Source organism: Populus trichocarpa, chromosome 8, assembly GCF_000002775.5.
Source record: "Populus trichocarpa isolate Nisqually-1 chromosome 8, P.trichocarpa_v4.1, whole genome shotgun sequence".
In the NCBI taxonomy this organism is placed as follows: domain Eukaryota; kingdom Viridiplantae; phylum Streptophyta; class Magnoliopsida; order Malpighiales; family Salicaceae; genus Populus; species Populus trichocarpa.
Genome location: NC_037292.2, coordinates 427,003 through 453,346, shown reverse-complemented (window position 1 = coordinate 453,346; position 26,344 = coordinate 427,003). Strand labels below are relative to the sequence as shown.

Below are 26,344 nucleotides of genomic sequence, written 5' to 3'. Positions count from 1 at the left end.
AAGGACTCTTTTAAAGACCAAGACAAAGTGAAGTCCACTTTACACTGACCCTGTCTGAACCAAACCAACGCGGCTGTAGCTTGAAGCTGCGTTGAAATTGTTAAGATTTCACACTCTTGATTGCGATCGACAGTACCAACCACTCTTTTTTCCCCTTCATAAATATACTGCCTTTTCACTAGAGGAATCCACTAGGACAACATTCAACGCTAGCACTTCCTTACATCTTTGTCTTCCTCAAAAATTCCTTTCGTATCTACAATCACAGCTCCCCAAATGGTTACTTTTCTTGCTTACTCTAGCTAGGTAAGTGTGCTTTCTAACATTCCTTGCAAACCCCAGCTTCCTTTATTCTGTCATTTTTTTGCGTAGTTAAGAATACCATGAATCTTTTTTTGCGTCATTTCTTCTTGCTGTTGTGGTGTTGCTTTGTGTCTGTATGTACTAATAGTGTCTCCGGTTTGAACTATGATGGCTTGGCTCTGATGTCACTCTTGAGGAAATGGGATTCTGTGCCTACTTCCATTACTTCAAGTTGGAATTCTTCAGACTCGACTCCTTGTTCTTGGCTAGGTATAGGATGTGATCATAGAAGTCATTGTGTGGTTTCTTTGAACCTTTCTGGCTTAGGAATTTCTGGTCCTTTGGGACCTGAAACTGGGCAGTTAAAGCAGTTAAAGACTGTTGATTTGAACACCAATTATTTCTCTGGTGATATACCCTCACAGTTGGGAAATTGTAGTCTCCTTGAGTACTTGGATTTGTCTGCAAATAGCTTTACTGGTGGAATACCTGATAGCTTTAAGTACTTGCAAAATTTACAAACATTGATTATTTTCTCGAATTCACTGTCTGGTGAAATACCTGAATCATTGTTCCAAGATTTGGCTTTACAAGTTTTGTATTTGGACACCAATAAATTCAATGGTTCCATTCCTAGGAGTGTTGGTAACTTGACTGAGCTTTTAGAACTGTCCTTATTTGGAAATCAATTATCTGGGACAATCCCTGAGTCTATTGGAAATTGTAGAAAATTGCAATCTCTCCCTCTGAGTTATAACAAGTTAAGTGGTTCTTTGCCTGAGATTCTAACCAATCTTGAAAGCCTTGTTGAATTATTTGTTAGTCATAATAGTCTTGAGGGTAGAATTCCTTTAGGTTTCGGCAAATGCAAGAATTTGGAAACCTTAGATTTGTCATTCAATAGCTATAGTGGGGGTCTTCCACCAGATTTAGGCAATTGTAGTAGCTTAGCAACCTTGGCCATTATCCATAGCAACTTAAGAGGCGCTATCCCATCTTCCTTTGGCCAACTGAAAAAGCTTTCTGTGCTCGACCTTTCTGAGAATCGACTGTCTGGGACGATTCCTCCTGAACTTAGTAATTGCAAGTCCTTGATGACCTTAAATTTATACACAAATGAGCTTGAGGGAAAGATTCCGAGTGAGTTGGGGAGGCTAAACAAATTGGAGGACCTCGAATTGTTCAACAATCATTTGAGTGGTGCAATTCCTATTAGCATCTGGAAGATTGCGAGCCTTAAGTACCTCCTTGTGTATAACAACAGTCTTTCTGGTGAATTGCCTCTTGAGATCACTCATCTCAAGAACCTAAAGAACTTGTCACTATACAACAACCAGTTCTTTGGTGTCATACCCCAAAGTTTGGGAATCAACAGCAGTTTGTTGCAGCTGGACTTCACAGATAATAAGTTCACAGGTGAAATTCCCCCAAACCTTTGCCATGGAAAGCAGTTGAGAGTTCTTAATATGGGCCGGAACCAACTTCAAGGCAGCATTCCTTCTGATGTGGGAGGCTGCTTAACGCTCTGGAGATTGATCCTCAAGGAGAACAACCTCTCAGGTGCCCTTCCAGAATTTTCAGAAAATCCAATCCTCTATCACATGGACGTCAGCAAAAATAATATTACAGGTCCAATTCCACCCAGCATTGGGAACTGTTCTGGTCTCACTTCCATTCATCTTTCCATGAACAAGCTTACAGGGTTTATACCCTCAGAGCTAGGAAATCTTGTAAACCTTCTGGTAGTGGATCTTTCATCCAACCAACTGGAAGGTTCTTTGCCATCGCAGCTGTCAAAGTGTCACAACTTAGGCAAGTTTGATGTAGGGTTCAATTCACTGAACGGCTCAGTTCCATCGAGTTTAAGGAACTGGACCAGCTTGTCCACTTTGATTTTAAAAGAGAATCATTTTATTGGGGGAATTCCACCTTTCCTCTCAGAACTTGAAAAGCTTACAGAGATACAACTTGGTGGAAATTTTCTGGGAGGTGAGATTCCTTCATGGATTGGGTCTTTACAGAGTCTGCAATATGCATTGAATCTCAGCAGTAATGGATTGTTTGGAGAGCTTCCTTCAGAGCTGGGGAACTTGATCAAGCTTGAACAGCTTCAGTTATCAAACAATAATCTGACAGGAACTCTAGCACCTCTTGATAAAATCCATTCGTTGGTCCAGGTCGATATTTCATACAATCACTTCAGTGGTCCAATACCAGAAACACTAATGAACTTGCTTAACTCATCGCCGTCATCATTCTGGGGCAATCCCGATCTATGTGTCAGTTGTCTTCCATCAGGTGGCTTAACATGCACCAAAAACAGAAGTATCAAGTCATGTGACTCTCAGTCAAGCAAGCGAGACAGCTTTTCTAGAGTGGCTGTCGCGCTGATAGCTATTGCTTCTGTGGTTGCTGTTTTCATGCTTGTTGGACTGGTTTGCATGTTTATCTTGTGCAGAAGATGTAAGCAGGATCTTGGGATCGACCATGATGTTGAAATTGCTGCTCAAGAGGGCCCTTCTTCCCTACTCAACAAAGTGATGCAAGCTACTGAGAATCTAAATGACAGACATATAGTTGGGAGGGGAACCCATGGAACCGTTTATAAGGCTTCATTGGGTGGAGACAAAATATTTGCAGTTAAGAAGATAGTATTTACAGGCCACAAAGGAGGAAACAAAAGTATGGTTACAGAAATTCAAACCATTGGGAAAATCAGGCACCGGAATCTGCTCAAATTGGAAAACTTTTGGTTACGGAAGGATTATGGTCTGATCCTGTATGCCTACATGCAAAATGGGAGCGTTCATGATGTCTTACATGGGAGCACACCACCGCAAACCCTGGAGTGGAGCATACGCCATAAAATAGCTTTAGGAACTGCCCATGGTTTGGAATATCTCCACTATGATTGCAATCCTCCTATTGTGCATCGAGACATCAAACCAGAAAACATTCTCTTAGACTCTGATATGGAGCCTCATATCTCTGATTTCGGTATAGCTAAGCTACTTGATCAGTCTTCTGCTTCAGCACAGTCTTTCCTGGTTGCAGGCACAATTGGATATATAGCACCAGGTAACCTTTCCACTTGCTGTTTTAAGTAGAAGTTATTCAGTTATCATATATGTTCATATTTCTAAGGTAAAAGAATCCTCATTTGCTTTGGCAGAAAACGCCTTGTCGACAATAAAGAGCAAGGAATCGGATGTTTATAGCTACGGGGTTGTTTTGCTTGAGCTGATAACTAGAAAGAAGGCATTGGATCCATTATTTGTGGGGGAAACAGATATTGTAGAGTGGGTCAGATCTGTTTGGAGCAGCACAGAAGACATCAACAAGATTGCTGATTCAAGCCTAAGGGAGGAGTTTTTGGATTCAAATATCATGAATCAAGCCATTGATGTGCTTTTGGTGGCTTTGAGATGCACTGAAAAGGCGCCTAGGAGAAGACCCACAATGAGAGATGTTGTCAAGCGATTAGTAAAAAGAGATGCCAGCATTAGAGGCAAACGCAGCTGAAGTTTTGTAGGGTTTTTTTAGAATATTAACTCATGCTATCTAGTCCTCCTTTTGGTTTAGGATCAAGTTGCTTAGCATTTCCAAACCAAATGGAATAAAGCAATGATATGTATATATAAGATGTTTTTATTGCACTCTTTTTTGACCGTTGATCTGCCTGGACACCCAGGTTTAACAAACCTGGATCAACTTTTATCCGATTTTTTTTTTTTAAAAAAAAAAAACTCAGCTCAAATGTTAAGTTCTACCCCCATACCACCCAAACATTTAAAAAGATTCAACGAAGAAGAAAATTTTCGAGAGAGAAAAAAATGGCAAGAAGACTCCTTTCCAAGTTGGCTTTCCACGCCGTCTCCGCCGAAATCGATGACCGGACCACCGCATTAACAACCAGAGCCACAACCTTCGTGTCCTCCTTCAACAAGGCCGCAACGAAATCGCTTATAACTTCACCAGATCTCTCATCCTCTCCGCCTTCTCTCTCTGTTTTCTCTTTCTTCTTACTCTCTCGGATATGCTACGTTTTATATGTTCTGGGTCTGAATTGCGCGGTTTTACGATCTCATGAGGCGAGAAGGCCGGCTTCCTTCGTTTGGTTATTTGAGAAAAATTGTTGTATCTATGGTGGAATCCAAGAAAGTTGATAAGGTTCTTGATGTGCTGTGGAGTTGTTCGAGGCTATGAAGAGGAGGAAAGCTGGTCCTAATGTGTTTGCAGAGAAGGGGTGTGAGGGATTTGGCGCCGAAAAGGGTGGCTTTTAATAAGCTTATTGGTGGGTATTGTAAGGTTGGGGAGGTGGATAGGGCTTATAGTTTGAAAGAGAGGATGAAGAGGTGGAAGTTGTTACTTTTAACTCGTTGCTTAGTGGCTTTGTAAGGTGCGGAGAATGGAGGAGGCGAGGAGTATGTTGAAGGAGATGGAAAGTAATGGTTTTATTGACTATTGTGAACGGTAATTGTCAGATTGGTATAGAGAAATGCTTGAGAACGGTTTCCGTCCTATTGTCTGCATCTGCTTAGAAAGGGAGGGGGGGTTGCAAGAGGCCCGGATTATCAGCTCTGAAATGATTGTGAATGGAATGGATGATTTGAACAGTAATGAGGAGCTGTCTGCTGTTGCCAAGATACAAGAGGTGTTCTTGGTACCATTAGCTATCTGCAGAGACTATACATTCTCGCATGTCTTTTCTTCACACGATCTCATTTACTATATGATGCCAGCATTTGAAATGTGTGGGCGGGCAGTGTTTCCTTGTACTTGCATTCTCCGGTTCCTATTTATCTCGAGTTTGCTTCGATGAGTGAAAACATCCAGGAATCAGGACGTTTAATATCCACATTGCGTGCTATTTTCCCAAAATCACTAGTTCTTTTCTCATCTTGTTGCACTAGGCACAGTGCCACACATGACAAGCAAGAATGTGACCCCTGTTTTTCACCTTCTTTCTCTTCTCTTCCTCGCTGCTGTTTTTCACTGGGAGTAACTTGGCTCCTTCCTTTCTCATTTAATGGCTACTCCTTCACCTTTTCATCTGTTATGGTCTTTCTTGGGCTGGATTGCCACAATTATTTGCAATTATTAATGCTTTTTAATAGGTTATTTTATTTGGATGTCCTCTGTTACATGTCCATTTTTTGGGGTGGTCTTCAGTTTATGCATCAGCCGAGTCATGATTTGTCATCAGGTATGGTGTTTGGTATGCAGGAACGGCCATTTTTCAGCTACAAGTATCAGCTTTGCTAATTGGTTTTCGATTTCTCATCTGCTTCTTTGCTACGCAACTGGTTATGTGGTCGAGTTTATATGACACTGCATTTGTATCATTCTTTCATTTGCCTCCTTGATTGAATGGCTGTTGTTTTTTCTGGGTCTACTCTCTGTTTCTGATTTGCGAGGTGATGCGATGTGCTCAGTGAATTTCCTTTCCTTTTGCCTGTTTTTTCTCTGCTTTCCATCCTCTTTGTTACCTACGATGTGCAGGCTTGCTGTGCATTGTTTGGCTACTCTTACAGTGCTCCACTGATTTCACAGGCTTTTGTTTTGATCACTTGGTTCTTTTAACGATGGGTTCATAGTTTTCTTAACTATCCATCCAGGCTAGGTGCATGCAGACTCTGGGATAACAAGAATTACTCATGCTTTGATGGTGTTCTTGTGGATGCTGAGGGATGTTAAGCTCCATTTGTTCAGTTTTAATTATCATGATTGCAAGGTGCAATGTTTTATTTTATCCTTAAGAGTTGGTTTTCAAAATACCATCTCAATATAAAGCAGGTTAAATATCATTCGGACCTAAACCACTCACCAGCCAGCTAGACTAGCAATACTAGTACAAGATAAAGCAATGAAACTACCATATGCATCTGCCCTTTCCTTCTATATTTTGTTAATACACTAATTTCACTTCACTTCTGGTCTGAATCTTGGTAGGGTAATGCACATGACCATGGATGTGAAGGACGTTGCGAGCTTTTCGGCAGCTTTGGAAGTGGGTGGAGTCTATGAGATCCCAGGCTTCTATGGAATGCCGAATCTTCTAGCATTGTTGCTGCTAACAACTGCATGTTGTGTTATTGATGAAGAAAACAATCTACATTGGAAAGGAGCTCGGGAAGATTGGCGTACGGTACCTTACTCTAGGTTTGACATTGACAGTTTCCTTGTTCATTCGGTCCAGGTCAATATTTCATGCAATCATTTTGCAGGGTCCAATGCCTGAATGAATACTGATGAACTTGCTCAACTCTTCCCGGTCATCATTCTGGGACCCATTTGAATACCTCGTCTCTTCAAGAAATAAACAATGTATCATTAACTTGTTTTGTTAAAAATTGAATTCATTAACGCTTCTAGGAAGAAAGAAATCTGAGGCATGATCCCAAAAAACAACTCCATAGTTACAGGTTACACCCCGGTTTTCAAAAGAGTGAATACAAGCAGATTCAAGAGAGAAACATGTACAGACTCAAATACATTACTAAACTGGACAACGAAAAGAATTCCCAGCTTTCATACAAACCTCAACCTATAATAGGAAATGAAGGTCCAACACTGAAATTGGGAGAGAATGAAATGACTGAGAAAACAAGAAGAACAAGGATTCCAGAAAGAAACAGAAAAAAGAATATGGGGGTCAGCTAATCCATTACAGAAACTTCACTGTCTAATTTACAGAAGGGCTGTACCTTTGCCTTATGAACTTCCATGAGATCTGACTGATGAAATTGATTGTGCTGAGACAGAGGCTGTTGGGCTACCAAGTTCATTATCCCCATCGATGGCTTTGGGTTTTCCGCTTAATCTTTCCATTGCTTCTTGGCAAATGTCATTAAACCAATCATCTTCTGGCAGCTCCCTGACATCAAAAACGAAATCTCAGCTCCAGAAAAACCAAATGTTTTAATATAATATGACTAAACATCTAAATGAGTCCCCACACATGGTAGCTGTTTTACTGCACCTAACAAATGATTTGAACATTTTTTACCCCAAGATGGAACCCAAAGACATTGAGCTTATGGCAAATAAATACTGCACCAGAGAATGGACTTTGTTCACATTTTCAAATTTCATTTCAGCATAGGCAGTGGATATATTATTTCTGACAATCTGATGATGATGATGATGATGATGAACTTGCAATTAGTATGCTTCTCACAGCTGATTTTTTGTCATCATCAAAGAATTTGTTTCTAATATCAAAATTAGATATTCAATTACTTAGCAACTCATGGGCCATGACACCCTCCTGGCTTCTGGCCAAGGATATTGGAGGTTGTATCTAACACCATGATCTTACTGTTCTGCTAATCATTTGTGAGGAAAAAAAACAAGGATTGTTGTCTGGAAAGAAGATAGTAGTGATAGAAGATTCGAAACTACTTCCCAAGTTATAATTATATCCAGCTTTCTCCCTAACAAAAATAAAACAACATAGCCAGCTAAGGGTTTGGGGGTGAAGTGATACTCCAACCCTACAAATCAATACATCCCAATCTTCAAAATTCCCAATAACATCTGCAGTGTAATTATCACGAGTTTAAGTAGTTTCAATAAAACTAGTTTTCCATCTCATCGACATCTGCTGTGTCAACAAAACTTGGTGTAGTGAATAATATTCAAAACGAAAGGAGTAAAGAGAAGGAAAAGGAAATGCATTCAAGACAATATAGGTTTACCAAACACAACAAGTATATTGAGAAAAAACTTGTTCCTAAGCATTAACACAATTAAAGGAGCTGAATTACATGTGTTGAGAAAACAACTAAGAGTTGAAATAAATTCACATGAATCTCATACATTAGAAACTGGTTCCTTCAATAACATGTGGATCCATACACTAAATACTAAAATGAATTCTAGGAATTCAAAGGGTTCAATAACTAGGTTTTTGCAGAAATTTGGCCTAGCTTTGGTTTTGTTTATATATACTTTCAGGTAATGTTGAGAATATATAATGAAACTGCTGCTGGTCAAAAACCAAAAACCAAAAATAAAAACTAGTTTACCTGTCTGGATCCATCCCTGTTGCAGAGAATACTGCCAAAGCTTTTGCAATTATTTCATTGACAACGCGATGCAAATTTCGTGATAAGTAGCGTCCTTGGGAAGCAAAGCACATGACAAACTTCATGTCCAAATAGAACTGCATGTTTACAAGTAAATAAGCATATTAATGACCCAATTCACATGCATATAACTATATATGAAATGATGTCAGATTTATATACCTGTTGTATACCAAGAGGACCTAAAGGCCTTGGACCTTCCTCGATATCATCCCAAAAATTTTGATCTTCTGAAAGCCATAAAATGACTGTTTCTGTAAGTCTCATCAATAGTAATGTTGCAAATCTTTCCCTTCCTACAAACATCTCTGCTGCTATACTAGCCATACGGTTCAGTTTTACAAAAAGTTCCTGAATTGAAGCATATAACAATACACTGTAAGAACTTGGCCTGAAAGTTCCAAAACTAAAAAAAGATATTAAATACAAGAACAGATTTTGTGAATAACAAGCATGTTTAATGTGATATGTTGGAATTCAAAACTAAAATAGTTAATCCTCCTCAGACTCAACAAACAATTCCTGCTCACAAGCCTTTCCCATCCATCAAAAGATTAAGTTACATCATTCCCATGTGCCAAGTCCAGTATCACTGATGACTCAGCCGGCTTACAATTTCTTTTAATCTAGTTACAACTTACAAAACCTGCTTCCAACTACTTGTTAAGCACCCAATTTTCCTAAAAAAAAATTCAATAGTTAAACCACATCAAGTAGGAGGAGAATAACTAAAAACCTTATTTGGGTAGATGAAGACCAACAGCAATCAACTTAAGTGATTGCCAAGCATTATTTACATGAAAGGAAAACTTGTTTGAATAGATAGAGGAATGAAGCTATCAACTAAATGATAGACTTGTTAGTCCGAAATCAGGTGCGATGTCTAGTAGCACAAGAATAAAAACATAAAATCATAGTATTCCAGAAATTAAAAAAACTAAAATGGATTCTTCACCATCTTTTTCCAGCCCTATATAATACTAACATAAGAAAATAGCGACATGTCTCTATCAAATGAAAGGCATCTATTAATTTAAGAAATAATACCTGGAATATTGGGGATGGAAACCGATCTACCTCATCTGCACTTCCAACCATGTTTGTATACATTTCTGCAGTAAGATAGCTATCACCATCTTCTGTAAAAATGAGATCCAGTGCATGTTGTCGACAGAAAGCATCTTTTAATCTATCAACCGAACCTGCAAGCCGCTTCCTCCATTCTCGTTGCTCAGGATGACGGTTCTGCCTATCTAAAGGTCTTCTACGGGAATCATCCTTGTAATTAGCCTGATTCGGAGGTGCAAGTTTCATGGCTGCACGTGGGAGTAGTTCATCTGCTAATAATGAAGCATTAGCCAGTAATGCAATTTGTTGAGCTTCAGTCTCAGCCATTTGCACAATTTTATTTCCACAACCTTCAAAGTTTGCCTCTTCTTCCATCGAACCTGGTAAAGCTTTTATGAGCATGTTCACGTACGAGTTAAATACTTGGAACAAACCTTCCAGTGTTTGGCCTCCCATTTGCATGCTTAAGAGTGGTCCTACATCCTCAAAGAAGTCCTACATGTGCAAGTTGTACAATAATGCAAGTTAGTGAAATAATTAAACCACTACCAAAAGTTCAAGGAAGAACCATTAAAAATCGACCAGTAAGCAACTATGACAACAAACAACATTTGCCCAGATTATCATATAGAAGACTAATGATTCAAAAACATTCAAGACATTTCAGAAAGTGCGTAAACCAGCTGCAAAAGTGAATTCACGATAATATATCCAGCAGCAAGGACAGATGAGGGAAAACAATATTTGAGTTAGTGCATGTGCCATTCAAGGGCTGTACATAGGTCAAAAATCACCTGAGATTAAACAACATGCAAAGTTGCAATTAAAAAGAGCAAGTGGACAGGACCAGACCATGATTTAATGTTTGGATAGAGAGAAAGGAGATGTATAATAATGTCACAGTTTATCAGATATCAAAAGGAAAGAATGTTTACCTGGACCATTAAATTGAAGCGATGGGCACTACTTGTAAGTTTATGTTGAAATGCTGCTGCATTACCAAGAGATGTAACAGAAGACCTGCCAGACTGCCGAGTACTGGTTGGAGGATAAGTAAGTACCCAATCATCAGCAGCAGCCAAAGCAGCAGTGCTCTCTTCAATTCGTTTTAGATTGGCATTTAAGGCTTGTTCAACACTAGGCCTAAAGAGTTTTAATAGCACAGGACAGAGTGCCAAACCACGAGCTTCCAACAAAGAGCAATGACCTAAAGCTATTTGAACACACTCTGCAGCGGCTCTTAAACCTCCAGCAGCTGCTGATGACGCTATTGCATGTCTTTTAACAAGACCCGCAAAGGCCTCTGTTTGCTTGGTGGCCCACATCACAAGCTCAGACCTATACTCCCGTTCCTTACCGAAAATAGCCAAAGAATCACTAGAAGCTTGAACGATTGCAGAAAACACTATCTGTGACAGTGCAGCCGTATAAGCTCCTCCATATGATGTGCTAGACGGGCAGAGGCTTTGCATATTATACTGATATCTTTGGAGGTGTGCATTGAGGAGCAAGCTATGAGCTCGAGGGCCATCCCCGAGCTTTTTAAGAGCTGATATGGCTGCACGAAGTTCACTACTGCGAGTAGAAGGTTGGCAAGCAGCTTCAGCAAGCTGATCAGCCAACTTTTGCCCGCGCTCTGTAATCGCTATCTCTAAAGACCTAAGTATACCAGGACTTGACAATTCTGTTTTTTTCATTTCAGCAGCTATACGTTCTCCCTCGTCAATCACCGCCAGAGCTTCATCCACTCTCCTCTCAGCTAACAAAACATCAAGCATATCAGGGAACTCAGCCAACCATCTCTCCAAATCAGTCGGCTCTCTATCTTCAACATTCTCTAACCCATTTACCAAAGACCCTTCAGATGCTTTCAAAGATAAAGAATCAATGTTAACTCCCTCTACTAAACCATGAATCAAAGTTGCTTGAGTAGATAACAAATTTCTTATAGACAACAACTCCCCTTCCAAATCTGATATCTCCTTCGACGTCCTGTCAACACACAAACACGAAAGCATTCCCAGTATAAAATACTTAAAAGATCCTTGATCACATTAAAACACAACATTAAACCACAAATCCAATCCCAAGTTCCTACAAACTGCAAAATCCGCAAATTTCCACACATTTCCAGCTGTAAAATTGCAATTCAATAATATCAACTTCTAGATTAACAATTACAGCAACTAAATTTCTCAACCTAGCTATAAATTACTGAATCCTAAACCACAAATTCAATCACAACTTCCTACAAACTGCAAAATCCGCAAATTTTAAGTCAACTAAATTTCCACACACACATTTCCAGAAGTAAAATCGCAATTGAATAACCTCAACTTCCAGATTAACATTTACAGCAAGTTAAAATATCAAGCTAGCTATAAATTACTGGATCCTAAACCACAAATTCGATCCCAACTTCCAAGAAAACGCAAAAACTACCAATTTTTCCGGCAATGTGAAGCGCTAATTTACCTTATAAACGCAGCATAATTAGCGTAAACACTTTTCCGCATTTCGTCAGCTGAAGCCCTCTTTAAATCCAAAAGATACGAGCATAACTGCTTTATTTCCTGTTAATGACCAACACACGCATTAATCATCTTCCAGACCTAAAAACGACAAGTCGTCTGCTCTAACGTTTCTATAGAGAGAGAAAAAAAGGACTGGTAGTCAACGAACCTTCTCGTTTAGAGAGCATTTGGACTGAACGTAAGAATCGGCGTTGAATCTATCAGACTTGAAGACGTTGAGTCCTTCCTCGAGCTTCGTGCCGTTCTCCTTCACCGGCGTCCCTCGCGAACGACTACTCGTCTTCGCTGAAGCCATTGTTTGCTGAGATAAGATCAGAAATACGGTAACGGTGGGTAGACGCGGCCGGTGAAGAGAAACAAAGGATTAGATCTAAGGGTAAATTTGGAATTTAAAAATGATCGGTGCCGTAGAAGAAGAAGGAGAGAGGAGGAAGGGAGTGAGGGAGAAAGTTTTTTTTTAGAAGAACAGGCAAACAACACACGGCTCTGTTCTTTCGTGCTGTTTTTTTTTTTAACTTTTATGTCACTGTAAACAATTTAGAGAGAGAGAGAGAAAGTAGACTGGGTTTGATTGTGACTGCTGTTTGTTAGAAGAGATTTTGACCACTGTGGTAAATTGGCTAATCATTAATTATTAATTAATTAATTAACAGAAACTAATCTTTGTGATGAAAACATTGTAGGTGCAAATATTTTTCATCCTCTCGTAAATTACTCTAAATTATAAATGAATTTTTAAAAAATTTTAAATTTGATTCTTAAAATTTTTTTTGGGTACAATGTAGATTAATTAACATCTAATTATATATATATTTTTAAAAAATTTAAATTACTTTAAAATAAATCGTGACTTTAAATTTCATAAAAAAATTACTTTAACCCTCATTCTTTTTATTTACAAGTGATTGTTCTTTTTAATTATTAAAAATTTAATTTTGATATTAAAATTAGTTTTTCTTGTTCTTAAGGTTTTTTTTTTTTTTAAATGAGGAGAGAGAGGATGCTGTAATCTCCCCCCGCCGCTTTCTTGGCTTTGCACTGTTTTTTGAGTAAAACTTGCATCCTCTTTTACAAGTGGCCATTTGTTTCGGTCATTTCACCCCAATAGCTCCTCTCGCAAAACAAGAACAAACCCACTAGTTCCGAACAAGTTGTCTTCTTACTTGGCTAAATCTAAACTGCTGACATTTCACGTTAATTTATTTTCAGGGTGAATTACCAGATGGAAAGCAAGTAGCTATCAAAAGTTTCCAGTCAAGGTATAGAGGAATTCAAGAATGAATTAGTCATCGTAATTGCCAAGCTGCAGCATAGAAATCTTGCGAGACTATTGGGTTGTTGCATTGAAGAAAACGAAAAGCTACTGGTGTATGAATACATGCCCAATGGCAGTCTTGCCCTTCACCTCCTTGGTATTGTCCTTACAGCTTATTTTTCATATGCTTTGAGCTTCTTTTTATTGGATATAAAGCTTGAATGTGAATATCTTTGCTTTTAGGCACGGAAATGAGTGCAGAATTAGATTGGAAACTGCGGGTTAGCATTATCATCAATGGAATAGCTAGAGGCCTTGTCTATCAACACGAGGACAGTCGACTAAGAATAATTCACAGAGACATGATCAGAGCCAGCAATATTTTGTTGGATCATCAGATGAATCCAAGAGTTTCTGATTTCGGAATGGCAAGAATTTTTGGAGGAGATCAGAAGCAAGCCAATACAAATGGAGTCGCTGGTACACAGTATGTCCACTCTACTTTCTTTCTTTTTGGTTGGGTTTCGAGGAAGTTTAACTGTTGTGTATGTCTTGATTTTTCTTCCCTCTGAGGCCTTTTCCAGGACATGGGGGCTTTTTACCTTTATCAAAAAACTGTAAAACATTTTATCAAAAACAAACACAGAAAAATTAGAAAAACTTTTTTTCTCTAAAATATTTTAACCAAAATAAGCACCATGTTGCAGTATCTTTCATTTTTTTCAAAATACCCATATCATAGTTATAAGATTTAATTCAGATGTTAACCCGGCTCAAGACTTGAATCAAAAGTTAATGTCGGATTAGTATATTAACATAAGCTATAGTTTTTTTTAAAAAAAAACTTGAAATAAAATGTATAATTTTTTTTAAAAAAAGAGATTTAAAAATAATCTCGTTTCAATTAAAAAAAAACCAAACAAATTGACTAGCAAGACTAGAGAGGGTTTTATAACCATGATTAAGACTAATATTTTTTCGTTTGAAACAGTGGATACATGGCGCCAGAATATGCAATGCAAGGTATCTTCTTGGTAAAATCTTATGTTTTTGGTTTTGGAGTTCTTTTGTTAGAGATTATTGCTGGAAAAGGGAGGAATGGTGGGTTCTATCTTTCCGATGATGGTCGTCAGAGCCTACTCATGCACGTAAACATTTTATAGTTCTCGATTTTTTTTTATATAGAAAATTACATCTGGGCCAATTTCCACTTATGACCCGATCCATATTTGAAATTTTCATATCGCAGGCATGGAATTTATGGCATGAAGGCAAAGCAATGGAGATTATGGATTAAATCTTGGAAAAAACATGTGTGGTTAGTGAATTTCTAAATTGTATACACATTGCTTTATTATGTGTTCAAGAGGATCCAATTAACAGACCAACCATGTCCACTATAGTTGTCAGTCATGCTAGCAAGTGATACCATGACACTCCCAATCCAAAACAGCCTGCATTTTCCGTTGGAAGAAAGAATCAAACACTAGTTTCAGCTGGTTCCTATGGTTCTGTCAATGATATGACAATTTCTAGTTTCTCACCTCGGTAATATTGGATGCTCCTCTTGCTCCATTGAGTTTTGATCATGAAGAACAATGTGAGGCTTTTGTTGTGTTGATAACATGCCAATGATGTATATGTTTAGGTGCAATGATGCAATGGTCAGCAAATTATACGGTCTAGTTCCTTTTGTAGATGTAGAAATGAATTATAAATTAGGCTTCTTCAAGTTATGGTTGTGACTATGAAGTCTATATTTCTCTCCAATTAGTCAATTGAACAAGGATAAATAAGAAGAAGGGCATCCTCCACTCATGATTCCTAGTTCTCTTCTGAATAAAAAAGCCAACAGACACCAAAAACATATCCAAATCTAGAAGGGGGGTTAAGAAACAAAAAGATAAAAATGCATTATCCCACTGCCCACCTGACATGAGTGGCAAAGTTTTCTCCTGATGGTGGAATTGAATGCTAAACAGGAATTATTGTGGCAAGCTGTTGTTGGAATTGTGCACTGCTGTGGGAAAGTTGGTCCATTACAACTTCAAAACACAGGATTGTTCCATAAAGATTTCTCAAAGAAAGGTAAATGAAGAAGTATAGTTGAAAGAGTGGATAATACTGGTTGCATTTATTACAATTTCAGAAACCAGGCCAAATCCATAGTCTTGTCTGAAATTATGCCTTACAGGCATAATGAATTTCAATCTACCAAATAGACAAATAGAAGAAAGTCCATCACAAAAGATCCTCCATTAGGCATTTAAAGGATCGAGCTCCTCAACTCATTCAGTCCCAGAATCCGAACGAACAACTGTTGACAAAGAAACAAAATCATTTTATCAGAATATGCACAGTTGAGAGCTGATTTCGCTAAAAGGTAATGATAAAAAGTAGGCTAAGAATGCAAGGTAATGTGCAGAAGAATAGACACATGGAGGGGCCAAAAAAGCCAGAAGACCACAACAGCTGAAATGATCCATTCCATAGAGAAGGCACAAATAAGTCAAAGAGGAGGAAATGCAATTAACAATAGCTGAAATGATTTATTCCATGGAGGTGGCCTGGCCCGAGTAAGTCAAAGACATGGTAGAGAATTTCTACAATCATCAATCAGTTTTCAGTCTCCAATCTCCATCCAATTCATAAGCACTCTAACAATTCTACCATAACCTTCGATCCTTTTCTAGTTAAAATTACCAAGACGGAAACGACTGCACTGAACAAAGCCCTTTGGAACAGCTAGCTTATTTATTCACATCATAACAGAGAGAACAATCACTTTTTTCTAAGGCATGGGTGAAGGTATTCTATCAAACCAAAGCAAGCCACGGTTCTAACGATTCCTTAATAAATGAAAAAAACACCACATTCCCTGCAATCGAGATCATTAGACTACTTGGGTTATGTTTTTATGGTTTAAATGCTTTTCGTTTAACAATATATTAAAATAATATTTTTTATTTTTAAAAAATTATTTTTAATATAACTCCATCGCAATCTAAAAATATATATAAAAACAATTTTTAACAAAAAAAAAAAATTCAAAACTCGAGGGGGCGTTTCCAAACAGACCTTTTAATACTCAAACATAGAGAGCATCGATCGGACTTTGACCAAACCCACAGCCCTTCAATCTTACAACACTTGTGACATATCAGAACACACCTTATCGAATCAGAAACCTCAGCGGACATTACTCCAAAGGTCCACATCGATCACGTACTAAAGAATCCTCATATATATTTTTTTTTAAATAAGGCTCTCAACTTTACCCCAAATTCTAATTCTGACTTGATTTGTACAGACAACAACAATCCATTCAGCCTATAAATTTCCTATCCATCAATCAGAGGGAGATTCGATTAACAATGATCGCAAAATTGAACAAAATCAATTCAGATTCAATAAAATCAGGAGAAAGAAACAGCAATGACCCAGAAACCAAAAACCCCAGATCTTAAAGCGACAGATTTGTACGAGGAGAGGATGAGAAAGAAAGGGAAGGGTGGAGTCTTACTGGGTTTCTGAGGATTTCCATCGACAAACTTGGTAACAGCAAAATGAACCTTTTCCCTCGAAAGAGCTTCAGTCTTGTATGGTTCTTTGAGACAGTTTCTGACAAGATTAGCACAGATGTTGGAATATGTTATGTAGGTCATGCCGGCGGCCCTCCAAAACGGCGCTGCTGCATTCGACGCCATCGGAATTACTCTCCTCTCTTCTTCTTGTCTCTCTGATTCTCTATCTAGAGAAAGGACACCATCATTCGCCTCCTGTGTTTTGTGCTGACCTAGTAGATTCTCATGGGCTCATTATTGGCCCACTAAAGTTTTTAGCCCAAACAAATTACTACCCACGATGTGCCTCTCTGTGAGCAAGATGATATTTTTCTCTTTGGTAGTGCTTGATAACCGTTGCAGTTGATTTTTTAAATGTTTTTCAGTATTAAGATAATATTTCTTTTTATTTTTAAAAATTTATTTTTAATATTAACACATAAAAACAATAAAAAAATAAAAAAATAATTATTTTAAAAACACGTAGTTAGCCGCATAAATAAAGTTGTTTATCTCTGATTAATTCCCGGACACAATACTTGATAAATATCTATAAAATAACGTTACTCTCCTCCTTCAGAATCTTGAACAATCTAATTTGTGTTAATGGAAGCGACCATATTAATCTTACCTGATTTAAGACAGAACTATTTATAGCACCATTTGATGATATAATATGTTAGTGCTATTTAACACTCCCTCCTTCTGCTGCATGATGTTGGACCAATCTGAAGGAGTTTCTTCACTTTTGCAGGAAAACATCCATATCCTTTCAGCGATCAGGTTGTCATATATGTTCGCCATGTTGGACCTGGGGTGTTAGTGGGGCAAGCATGGCAAGAAGGGAAGGAATTACAGCAAGTTCCTCAGAAGTTATGTGATGAGGTTTTGATGGTTAGAGATTGTGCTGCACCTATAGAATATCCCTGAAAAAATCTCCATCTCTGTGTTTCATTTCCTTTCATTGGTTGATTAGAGCAGCTGATCGAATCTTGAGCCCTCGAGTAGAACAACTTTAAGAATATCCATGCCAATGAGCAAATAGGGAAGAAGAAAGAAAGTGTAGTTTCTGTAATGTTCCTCTAGTTCTGTGAATCTTGAATTTGGCCTCCTCAGTTTATGTGTAGCCTCCAGTATTGCGCCATTTAGATGCAGTACACGTACAGAATGCCAAGCCTCACTCCCAGACCATCTCTCTCGTTACTGCGTTTTAGTAATTTAGTGATGATTTTGCTGAAATTGTGCCAATTACTTCATTTTATTGAGGGAGAATGATTAGAATGTAATTCAATAAAAGATAACAAGGGGATTTTGCAATGGTGCGAATATCGGGGTGGTGAGTGTAAGAAAATCTTCCCTTCCCATCCTCTCTTACCAGACTCATTATCAACATCAGTACCTGTCTTCTGTTCTGGTCTCTCAAAAAGACTCTGACTTCTATCTGTCCATTGTTTGACCATCAAGACTATGTGCTAAAAATAAATTCTTGAATTCCTAAACCCAAGTTGCCCTTTCTCTTACAAGCCACAAATGCATCTCCAAAACCAATCTCTCACCACCCTCTTACCTCTCCCTTTCCTCTTTCTCCCAAAACCAACAAAGCCCCACCAATTCACAACTTCAAAGCAGCAAGACCCAGTTTCCTAATTCTCCTTGAAATGTTCTCTTTCAACTGTATCAGCTGAGCCAGCTACTCATGTTGTTGGGTCCTCAAATGATAAGCCCTTTCCTGCTGAAGTTTCAAGAACCATCATGGAGTTATCTTCAGTTGGCACTCTTTCTACTCCGACCCCTGATGGTTGGCCATTGAGTGTTGGTGTTAGGTATGCTGTTGATGATGATGGGACCCCTGTTTTGTGCCTGAGTGATTCTTATAGACAGTTTTCTGTTGATAAAAGGTCTAGTCTTCATGTTCAGGTAATTCAGTTCAATTCATTGATTCTTCAATTTGCAAAAAGTTAGAATCTTTATGTATCGAACATATGTTCTTTTTTTTTTTTGTGTGTGTGTGTGAATATTTATACTGTAATTAATGATCTTTTTTCGAGGTGAATTGGGTTTGGATTAGCTAGAACAATCTGGAATGAGGACTCCTCAGTGCACCATTCAAGGCAGCCTTGATAAGCCAGAGGACACAAAGGTTTTAAAGGTGAAAAAAAATCCTGTACTTGACTCTTCCGGTGCAGAGAGCCTGAGAATGGTTTTTTTCTTGCATTCATGGAAGATTGTATTTTGAATTTGAAATGAAAAGGTTTGGAGTGGGTATTGAATCCATACTAAAATTTGCCAACGTTTTACACTCACGCACACAATACAACAGTCAACAAAAGAGTAACCCCTTCCCAAAACCTAAAAGAAAATTAGAATCCAACTTGAAGATCACGAGGAACTAAACCATACCAAACTCCCAACTCCGTATCTACTCTCCCCTCCTCGCTCTGCTTACATTCACAGTAGAACACAGTAAAAACCACAAAGGTGAAGAACTTAGCTCTGCAGAAAAGAACTGTTGCAAAAATCCCAAAAGCAAGCTGAGTGAAGAGACCAAGTTCATCATCATCATCATCAGTTGCTGTAACATAGAACAGGACGTAGATTGGAACACTAAGCACTAAAATTTATACTTTATAGGGTGAAAATATCAAGGTACTAGGAATTGTTGTAAAACCCCATACGAGATAATACCTGAGTTGACGGTCGATCTAAAACAATATTTTTAAAAAAATTATCTAGAAAATCATCTATTTGAAGATACTGAGTGAAGCTTAGTACAACCTGTCAATTGAAGCTTAGTTAACAAGTGTATTGAGAGTACATTGTTTTTTAAAATATTTTTTTTATAAATATATTAAAATAATATTTTTTATTTTTTAAAATTCATCTTTAATATAACAAATCTTAAAAAAAATTAAATAAAAAAAAATTGAATTTTACCTGCTTCTGTTTGTGCTGCAATCTCAACGAGGGCCTGGTAGATAGAGTGTTGAAATGATTTTTTAGTGTAGTAATAAATAGAAAAAGGACATGTTTTTCCTATCATCCTTTATTGTTGTCAGCCACCAACCTCGAAATATTAACCTGGAATCCTTCATCCATGGATTATTGTTGTCAGCCACCAACCTCGAAATATTAACCTGGAATCCTTCATCCATGGATTATTGTTGTCAGCCACCAACCTCGAAATAAAATCTTCTTATTATTAATCTGCTATATTTCATCCAGATGAATTAAATTGTAGATCAATCCATTCAAATTTAGTATGATTAATATTTAAAAATAATTCAAGATAAAATCTAACTTATCTAAAATAAATTTAATAATCACATGGAAGACTGGGATATTTGGCATAGAGAAGTGAAACGATGTGCTCCTGATAAAAGGGTCAAATAAAATCTGTCTTCTTTTTGTTCATTTCACAGGCTGGATGACATTGAGAGGATAGAAGGTGAAGAAAAGTAACATTTTCTTAGTTTCGGAGTGAAGCATTCCACTCTAAGACAAAAGAACTCAAGGACAGCCAGCTGATCCAAAAGGTTAAGAACATCATTTGCTAGTTGATCACATTTATAAGGTTCTACAAGTCATAGTTTATAGATTCCAGATAACATTGAAGCACTCAATGTTGTCCTAATAAACACATATTAATTCATAATCCACATTAATTGCAGAGATTTGTCTTTCTGTCTACGTTAATAGAACACGGTGATGGCGCATGATTTGTGTTTTCGTAGTGGTTAGCAGCCATTTGATCAGCACCACTCACGAATAAATTTCTCACCTAATGGCTAACTCACCATGCTAAGTAACAACACAATGAAAGCCAAGCCAAGCCAAGCAAGCTTCACTTCAAATCCAACTTACCAGAGGTCCTTGTGATTTACAACTTACAAGACAGGAGCTAACTATAACATGAAAACATATCGGTTGCAGATTTTCGAGCTCTAGCACGAAAACATATTGAATTGCAGAATTTCTAAAAGAGTCTCAGATGAGTGGAAGAGAAATTAGTAAATCCATGAAAATTGCATCCGAACTCTTACGAGCAAAAAACATGCCATTTTTGAATTAAAAAAGAGACGTTAATTTAACAGGAAAATATTCCAGACTCCTTTCATGTAGAAAGAATTATGCAGCCAAAAGTGTCAAGCGAAAGTTATCTGTCACAATATCTTTTATTTTACCAATCAAGCGGTTTTGTTTGGTGCTGCCAGACTTGCTTAGCTTTGGCTGAAAGAGAGAGCTGAGCATGGTTTCCAAACCTTGCGTAGTATATTTCACATGTCTGCCGGGACTAGCATCAGTTTCGGCCTGAAACCCATAGTTCTGCAAGTAACTCCTGTGAGCAGGTACAAAAGCCTGGACTACAAGTTTACACATCTTCAACCTCAAGTCTTCATTTGGAACAACCCAATTGGATTGCTTCTGGTACATGTGATCAAACTCCTCATTGAATGACTTTAGTCTCTTCTTGACCGAATCCCCCACGAATCCCCCGGTAGGAGAAGATAAAACTCGACCCTCTTGGCTAAGAAGATTAAATATTTTCCCCCAACTTTCTCTCAGGAAAAGAGTCATGTAATAGTCCCTATACTGTTCATGAGCTTTCAACCAACATTCTCCCATCAAATCTCCAAGCTTTGTGCCTTTCAAACTGCAAAGGTGACAATGGTTGTTCATCATGAAAAGGTAGGACAACGTGAAATCATAGTGGGCTTTTGACCATGCATCCAAGTTTAGACCAATCTGCTTTATTATGCAATAAATCTGGCTGGTGATAAGCTCTTCTTGGTACTTGACTTGTTTCCAACTCTGTTGAATTGTCAGAACCCGCGTGAGTAATGGCTTATAATCATCCCCTAGTAGACGATTACAGTAATCCGTTACAAAGTTTACTAGCCTTGGAACACTACCATTTAAAGAAGGAGAACTTCGCCTTTGCAGCTCCACTTGGATCGGAAGTTCCCAGAAAACTTCACAAGCACCATTAACAACTCCCTTGATGAGATCCCTAGTCAGAGTCTGGATTTCAATGCATGCTGGCCCTCCAAAAAGTCTGTTGAAATCCACTCTCAGATTTTCCAACATCGCAAAAATGTCCAATAGCTTCAAGATCTTGATTGGATCATTCTTACACACTGTAATTTTCTTTCCAAAGTGGAGGAAAGAAAGAATTCCTGATTGTATAGCGATTTTTGCAAAGCAGTCCATCCAAACATCTGGTCCATTCTTCTCAAAAACATCACTGCAAAGCTTGTATTCAATTTCAAAAACGTGCTTTATAGCCAACTGGAAATGCTTGCACCATTGATCTATGTAACACTCTACATCTTGTACGTCATCGAATTCGCTGATCGACAGGTCAAGGTAATTCAAGTCAAGAGCTTGAAAACTTCTCCTGGTATTCAAACTCCGGATTTCAGCATAGGTTGACATAAACTTCTCAAGCCTGTTATCTGCATTTAGTTTGCCAATAATAGCCTGAAGCTTCTGCACAACAGCCACTGGCAGAGGAGATGGAGCAGTGGAGGCTTGATCTCCAATGGAAGATGAGACAAAATCCCAAACAACATGGATGCAGTTTTCAGTAAGAAGCCGCCTGAATTCAATTTCGAGTTTGTCAAATGCAGCACAGAGAACACCCCCACTGAGCCGAGCACGTTTCTCGGTAGCTTGCAACTCTTGCAGAATGCTCAATGACTTCTTGACCTTCATGATATACAGATCATCAGGAACTGCATTTTCCAGAAACTCAAGAACAGCCTCCAGCCACTGAATTGCTAGCCTACAGTTGTCAGTCAGAAATTTCAATGATTCCTCAAGCTGTTTCACCATCAGCAAGTAAGTGGAAAGATCAGAACACGGGTGCGATAATAGTGACTTCTGGAGCTCTTGAATGGTATCATACACCTTTAGCACTGCTGCAGCAGGACCGATGGCACAATCAATATGCTCTCTAATTGCAACAAATGTGCACTTTTGCCTGGGGGCATGTCTAACAGCGGCTCCCAAAGTTGGCAATCTTTGTTTTATCCCCTCCAATTTTTGGCCAGTATTGTCTAGAGCAGAGGCAAGAGCTCGTGAATTCTCTAAGCTCGTCTTCAAGACTATCCTAGCAGCTGAAAGATTGTCAATGCCATCCACTGGAGCCATTGCCAAATCAAGTCCTTGCCCTGAGAAATGACTCAACTGCTATTCATTTGATGTTTAAGCACTACATTGCACTCTTAGGATTCAATAAAAATCCAAAAAGATTATTTCTTGGTTTCTTCTCTGTCACTCGATTTACTTTTTCTTTACCAAACTCACCAAATCAGGTAAAAAAAAAAAACACAAGACAGCCCATATTCAAACCAAACCTCACTTACAAAACAAACATCTCTCAAAAACCTCAACAACCAGGTATAGACTTCCAAAATCAAAACAGAAAAATAACCCCACCTGGGACTTTAAAAACAGCATCTGAAGGTTCACTTTTGTTCATCAACCTTAAAATACCAACATGACAATTACAGTAACTGAAGTTTCTACTTTCTATCAACAACTAAACAAACAATCGTGAATCAAAAGAAAACAAAAACTTACCTGTTCAGAATCTTCATTGATGACATCAAGATATGCAAACAAGGAAATCCTCCATGAACCCTCTTTTCCTTTTCCTTCGTTGATGATGATGATGATGATGATGATGGTACTGCAAATGACAGGCCATGAATTCTACTGCTAGCTGATGATTTCTTGCTGAAGATTGAAGGGATTCTTGGCGATGCATATCGTTCATTATAGTATTTAGATGCATTAAAATCCACGATCCTCTGAATACTGGTTCATGAGGTGGCCCAATACCAATAAACCCTAAATTTCATGCTTTCTTTTTCTTCTTCAGAAAGATATATTTCATTAGCTCAAGCTTTTATTACAAAGCATACATTTTTCAGCTTTCTGCACCAAAATACAATGTTTTTGTCTCTTGGGAACAATTCTGATGGGCATCCCCTAAGTTTTTCTTTCAAAGCTTTGATTATAGTCTGATCTACTGTTTAGACTTTCTTTGCTTTCTTTATTGTCAAAGGATTCAAATGCTTTCTTTCTGATGTTCCATGCAATGTCAGTACTTTCGCTCCCTTTTGTCTATTTGTAAGTTAAATTCTCTGTGATCCACTTTCCCTGCTTCAACATGTCCAAGCTCTGCACAAGGGCAGGTTCCTTGGGTTCATCAAAGAGACTGAATCGATCTCAGTAAGTACTCTGAGATATCATGAATTTCGACTCCTGAAGAAACTTGTGTACCCTGATAATGTTATTAGAGTACCATTCCCAAACAAGCCACCATTTTTGTCCTCCACGCTTAGGACGCGCAACACCAAATTCTGTTCTATTTTATGTTTCTAAAAATTCAAAATTAAGATAAAGAAAATTAGGCATTTTGATCCTATCCAGTACCCACATCCCTGTGGTAACTTGAGCTTCTGCCATTTAAACAATTTATCCATAACTAAATTATTTTATTCCAATCACAAAAAATCAAACATGCAGAGTGATGAGAAAACAAAATGACTCCTAAACCAAACAAAGACCAAGAAGAACTTGGATGGAATGTCGAGAAATAGCTGTCAAAATTGATTTGGGACAACGACTTGGTCATAGGCTGAGAGAATTAACTTTTTATTTTTTTTAAGAAAAAAGAATATTTTGAAAATAAAAAAGCTAAAACAATGTTGTTTTTTAAAAAAACATCAATAAATTTTAACTATGCCAACACGAGTTTTTAATTGAATCACTCTTTTTTTTTAACCATCTAGACTCAATCTCCAGTACAAGTTTTATAACAGTGGTGGAGAGAGATAATAAAAAAATAATTTTCTTTCTTTTGGGATGATAAATAGGATTTTAATTAGTAATGTGGTCCTACAATGGGTCAATTTTTTTTTTTATAAAAAATTTAAAACCTAAAAGTATGAGTTTGTCTGTAAAAAAAAATCAAAGAGTCTTAGATTTGGTTACAACACTAGACCCAACAATAATATTTATAATATTAATAATAATATATAACTTATTTGGCAAGTTCATATATTTTGTAATCTATTAAAAAAAAATTATGATTTTCTTCCGTAGTAATAATATTTTTTTTAAAATATAATAATAATAATAATAATAATAATAATTTTTAAGTTTACTTTTCAAATTAAATCTATGGTTGTTTTTCAATATTAATATTTTTTTAAAATTTATTAATAATATTAATTACAATACAAATAATAACATTTATAATACAAATAATAATATTTTTAATATTAATAATAATATTAAACTTAACCAAGTTTAAATGGGTTTGACAGCAACACCAAATCCAAGAGCTTTGGGCCTCTTATAAATAACAGAACCAAGAGTCTTGAGTCTGGCTGCAATCCGGACCCATTAGACTTGGGTGAAGACGCAAGACCTAAGAGTCTTGGGTCTGGAAAATGGATCTAATAGCTTTGGGTTTGGACACCTGCCCCAAGTGTCTTGGGTTAGGCGGGGCTGTAAGACTCAAGGGACTTGGTTTACGCCCCTGCCACTCTCAAACAACTTGGGTCAGACGCAACTTTTCAGCCCCAAGTTTTTTCGGTATAGAAGGGCATGTCAGATCCAAGTTAATAAAAATAACAATAATAATAATAATAATAATAATAATAATAATAATAATAATAATAATTGATTTTAACCTTCAAATCAAATTTATGTTTTTTTCTATACTAATAAAATTTATTTCAAATTTAATAATATTTATGATATTAATAATAATATTAAACTTGTCTGACTTAAGTTTTTATAATTTTTAATTCATTTAAATAAAACTTATTGTTTTTCTTTGATAGTAATAATATTTTTATTCAAATTTATTATTGATAATAATAATAATAATCATAATAATAATAATTTTACTCTTCAAATGAAACTATGATTGTTTTTCAAAATTAATGATATATTTTTTTAAATTTCTTAATTATGATATTAATTATAATAAAATTTTTAATACAAATAATAAAATTTTTAATCTTAACAATATTAATTATAATAAAAATAATAATATTTCTAAGACAAATAATAATATTAATAATATTAATAAAAATAAAAATATTTGTAATACAAACAATAATATTAATAATATTAATAAAATAACAATAACAATATTTATAATACAAATACTAATAAAATTAAAAATATTTTTAATACAAATAATAATATTTTTAATATTAATAATATTAATTATCATAAAAATAATAATATTTATAATATTATTAATAATATAAAACTTACCCAAATTTAGGTGGGTCGTGTTGTAGCATCAGGCTCAAGAGTTTTGAACCCCTCTTAAATACCAGACTCTGCAACCCAAACCCATTAGAGTTGGGTGAAGATGTCTAACCCAAGTGTCGTGGGGCAAGTAGGGTTGCAAGATCCAAGGAACCTGGATATGCTCCCCTGCCACTCCCAAACAACTCGGGTCAGACGTCCATTTCTAGCTCCAAGTTTTTTGGGTCTGAAAGG

General features: G+C 37.1%; 5 protein-coding genes across 6 annotated transcripts; 2 read left to right on the top strand and 3 right to left on the bottom strand.

Annotated features, from left to right (window-relative positions):
• The first annotated feature begins 6 nt into the window (after positions 1-6).
• LOC7486765 (receptor-like protein kinase) lies at positions 7-3,977 on the top strand. Its single transcript, XM_002311876.4, has 2 exons — positions 7-3,381; positions 3,476-3,977. The coding sequence occupies exons 1-2, from the start codon at positions 384-386 to the stop codon at positions 3,823-3,825; spliced, it is 3,348 nt and encodes a 1,115-aa protein (XP_002311912.2). The 5' UTR covers positions 7-383; the 3' UTR covers positions 3,826-3,977.
• Positions 3,978-6,069: 2,092 nt separating this feature from the next.
• On the bottom strand, positions 6,070-12,500 carry LOC7490859 (exocyst complex component EXO84B). Of its 2 annotated transcripts, XR_002983101.2 has the most exons (9): positions 12,144-12,500; positions 11,937-12,034; positions 10,397-11,453; positions 9,441-9,956; positions 8,556-8,744; positions 8,334-8,470; positions 7,011-7,180; positions 6,456-6,612; positions 6,070-6,383 (listed from the first exon to the last, which is right to left on the bottom strand). XR_002983101.2 is itself a non-coding variant. In XM_002310911.4 (8 exons), the coding sequence occupies exons 1-7, from the start codon at positions 12,288-12,290 to the stop codon at positions 7,018-7,020; spliced, it is 2,307 nt and encodes a 768-aa protein (XP_002310947.4). In that variant the 5' UTR covers positions 12,291-12,500; the 3' UTR covers positions 6,070-6,612; positions 7,011-7,017. The 2 variants fall into 2 exon arrangements, 1 of the variants encoding a protein (XP_002310947.4); XM_002310911.4 differs by having other exon boundaries at positions 6,070-6,612.
• A 499-nt stretch (positions 12,501-12,999) lies between these two features.
• On the top strand, positions 13,000-14,923 carry LOC18101272 (cysteine-rich receptor-like protein kinase 34). The gene is made up of 4 exons (XM_052454807.1): positions 13,000-13,407; positions 13,494-13,737; positions 14,242-14,398; positions 14,500-14,923. The coding sequence occupies exons 1-4, from the start codon at positions 13,374-13,376 to the stop codon at positions 14,545-14,547; spliced, it is 483 nt and encodes a 160-aa protein (XP_052310767.1). The 5' UTR covers positions 13,000-13,373; the 3' UTR covers positions 14,548-14,923.
• Positions 14,924-15,356: 433 nt separating this feature from the next.
• On the bottom strand, positions 15,357-17,035 carry LOC112328377 (ATP synthase subunit epsilon, mitochondrial). Its single transcript, XM_024606519.2, has 2 exons — positions 16,774-17,035; positions 15,357-15,567 (listed from the first exon to the last, which is right to left on the bottom strand). The coding sequence occupies exons 1-2, from the start codon at positions 16,955-16,957 to the stop codon at positions 15,539-15,541; spliced, it is 213 nt and encodes a 70-aa protein (XP_024462287.1). The 5' UTR covers positions 16,958-17,035; the 3' UTR covers positions 15,357-15,538.
• A 3,495-nt stretch (positions 17,036-20,530) lies between these two features.
• LOC7490857 (exocyst complex component EXO70A1) lies at positions 20,531-23,217 on the bottom strand. The gene has a single exon (XM_002310909.4). It carries the CDS (start codon positions 22,961-22,963, stop codon positions 20,939-20,941), a length of 2,025 nt encoding a protein of 674 aa, XP_002310945.4. The 5' UTR covers positions 22,964-23,217; the 3' UTR covers positions 20,531-20,938.
• Positions 23,218-26,344: the final 3,127 nt, after the last annotated feature.

What these genes read in the sequence shown, in the direction of transcription:
- LOC7486765 (XM_002311876.4), top strand. Translation starts at nt 384, where the DNA reads ATGAATCTTTTTTTGCGTCATTTCTTCTTGCTGTTGTGGTGTTGCTTT. An exon ending in AATTGGATATATAGCACCAG is followed by an intron (nt 3,382 to 3,475) that starts GTAACCTTTCCA and finishes TTGCTTTGGCAG; the next exon opens with AAAACGCCTTGTCGACAATA.
- LOC7490859 (XM_002310911.4), bottom strand. Translation starts at nt 12,290, where the DNA reads ATGGCTTCAGCGAAGACGAGTAGTCGTTCGCGAGGGACGCCGGTGAAG. An exon ending in GTCCTCTTGGTATACAACAG is followed by an intron (nt 8,471 to 8,555) that starts GTATATAAATCT and finishes GTAAACATGCAG; the next exon opens with TTCTATTTGGACATGAAGTT. An exon ending in ACAGGGATGGATCCAGACAG is followed by an intron (nt 7,181 to 8,333) that starts GTAAACTAGTTT and finishes TTTTGATGTCAG; the next exon opens with GGAGCTGCCAGAAGATGATT.
- LOC18101272 (XM_052454807.1), top strand. Translation starts at nt 13,374, where the DNA reads ATGCCCAATGGCAGTCTTGCCCTTCACCTCCTTG. An exon ending in TCTTGCCCTTCACCTCCTTG is followed by an intron (nt 13,408 to 13,493) that starts GTATTGTCCTTA and finishes CTTTGCTTTTAG; the next exon opens with GCACGGAAATGAGTGCAGAA. An exon ending in GTCAGAGCCTACTCATGCAC is followed by an intron (nt 14,399 to 14,499) that starts GTAAACATTTTA and finishes TTCATATCGCAG; the next exon opens with GCATGGAATTTATGGCATGA.
- LOC112328377 (XM_024606519.2), bottom strand. Translation starts at nt 16,957, where the DNA reads ATGGCGTCGAATGCAGCAGCGCCGTTTTGGAGGGCCGCCGGCATGACC. An exon ending in TGGAAATCCTCAGAAACCCA is followed by an intron (nt 15,568 to 16,773) that starts GTAAGACTCCAC and finishes CTTTGTCAACAG; the next exon opens with TTGTTCGTTCGGATTCTGGG.
- LOC7490857 (XM_002310909.4), bottom strand. Translation starts at nt 22,963, where the DNA reads ATGGCTCCAGTGGATGGCATTGACAATCTTTCAGCTGCTAGGATAGTC.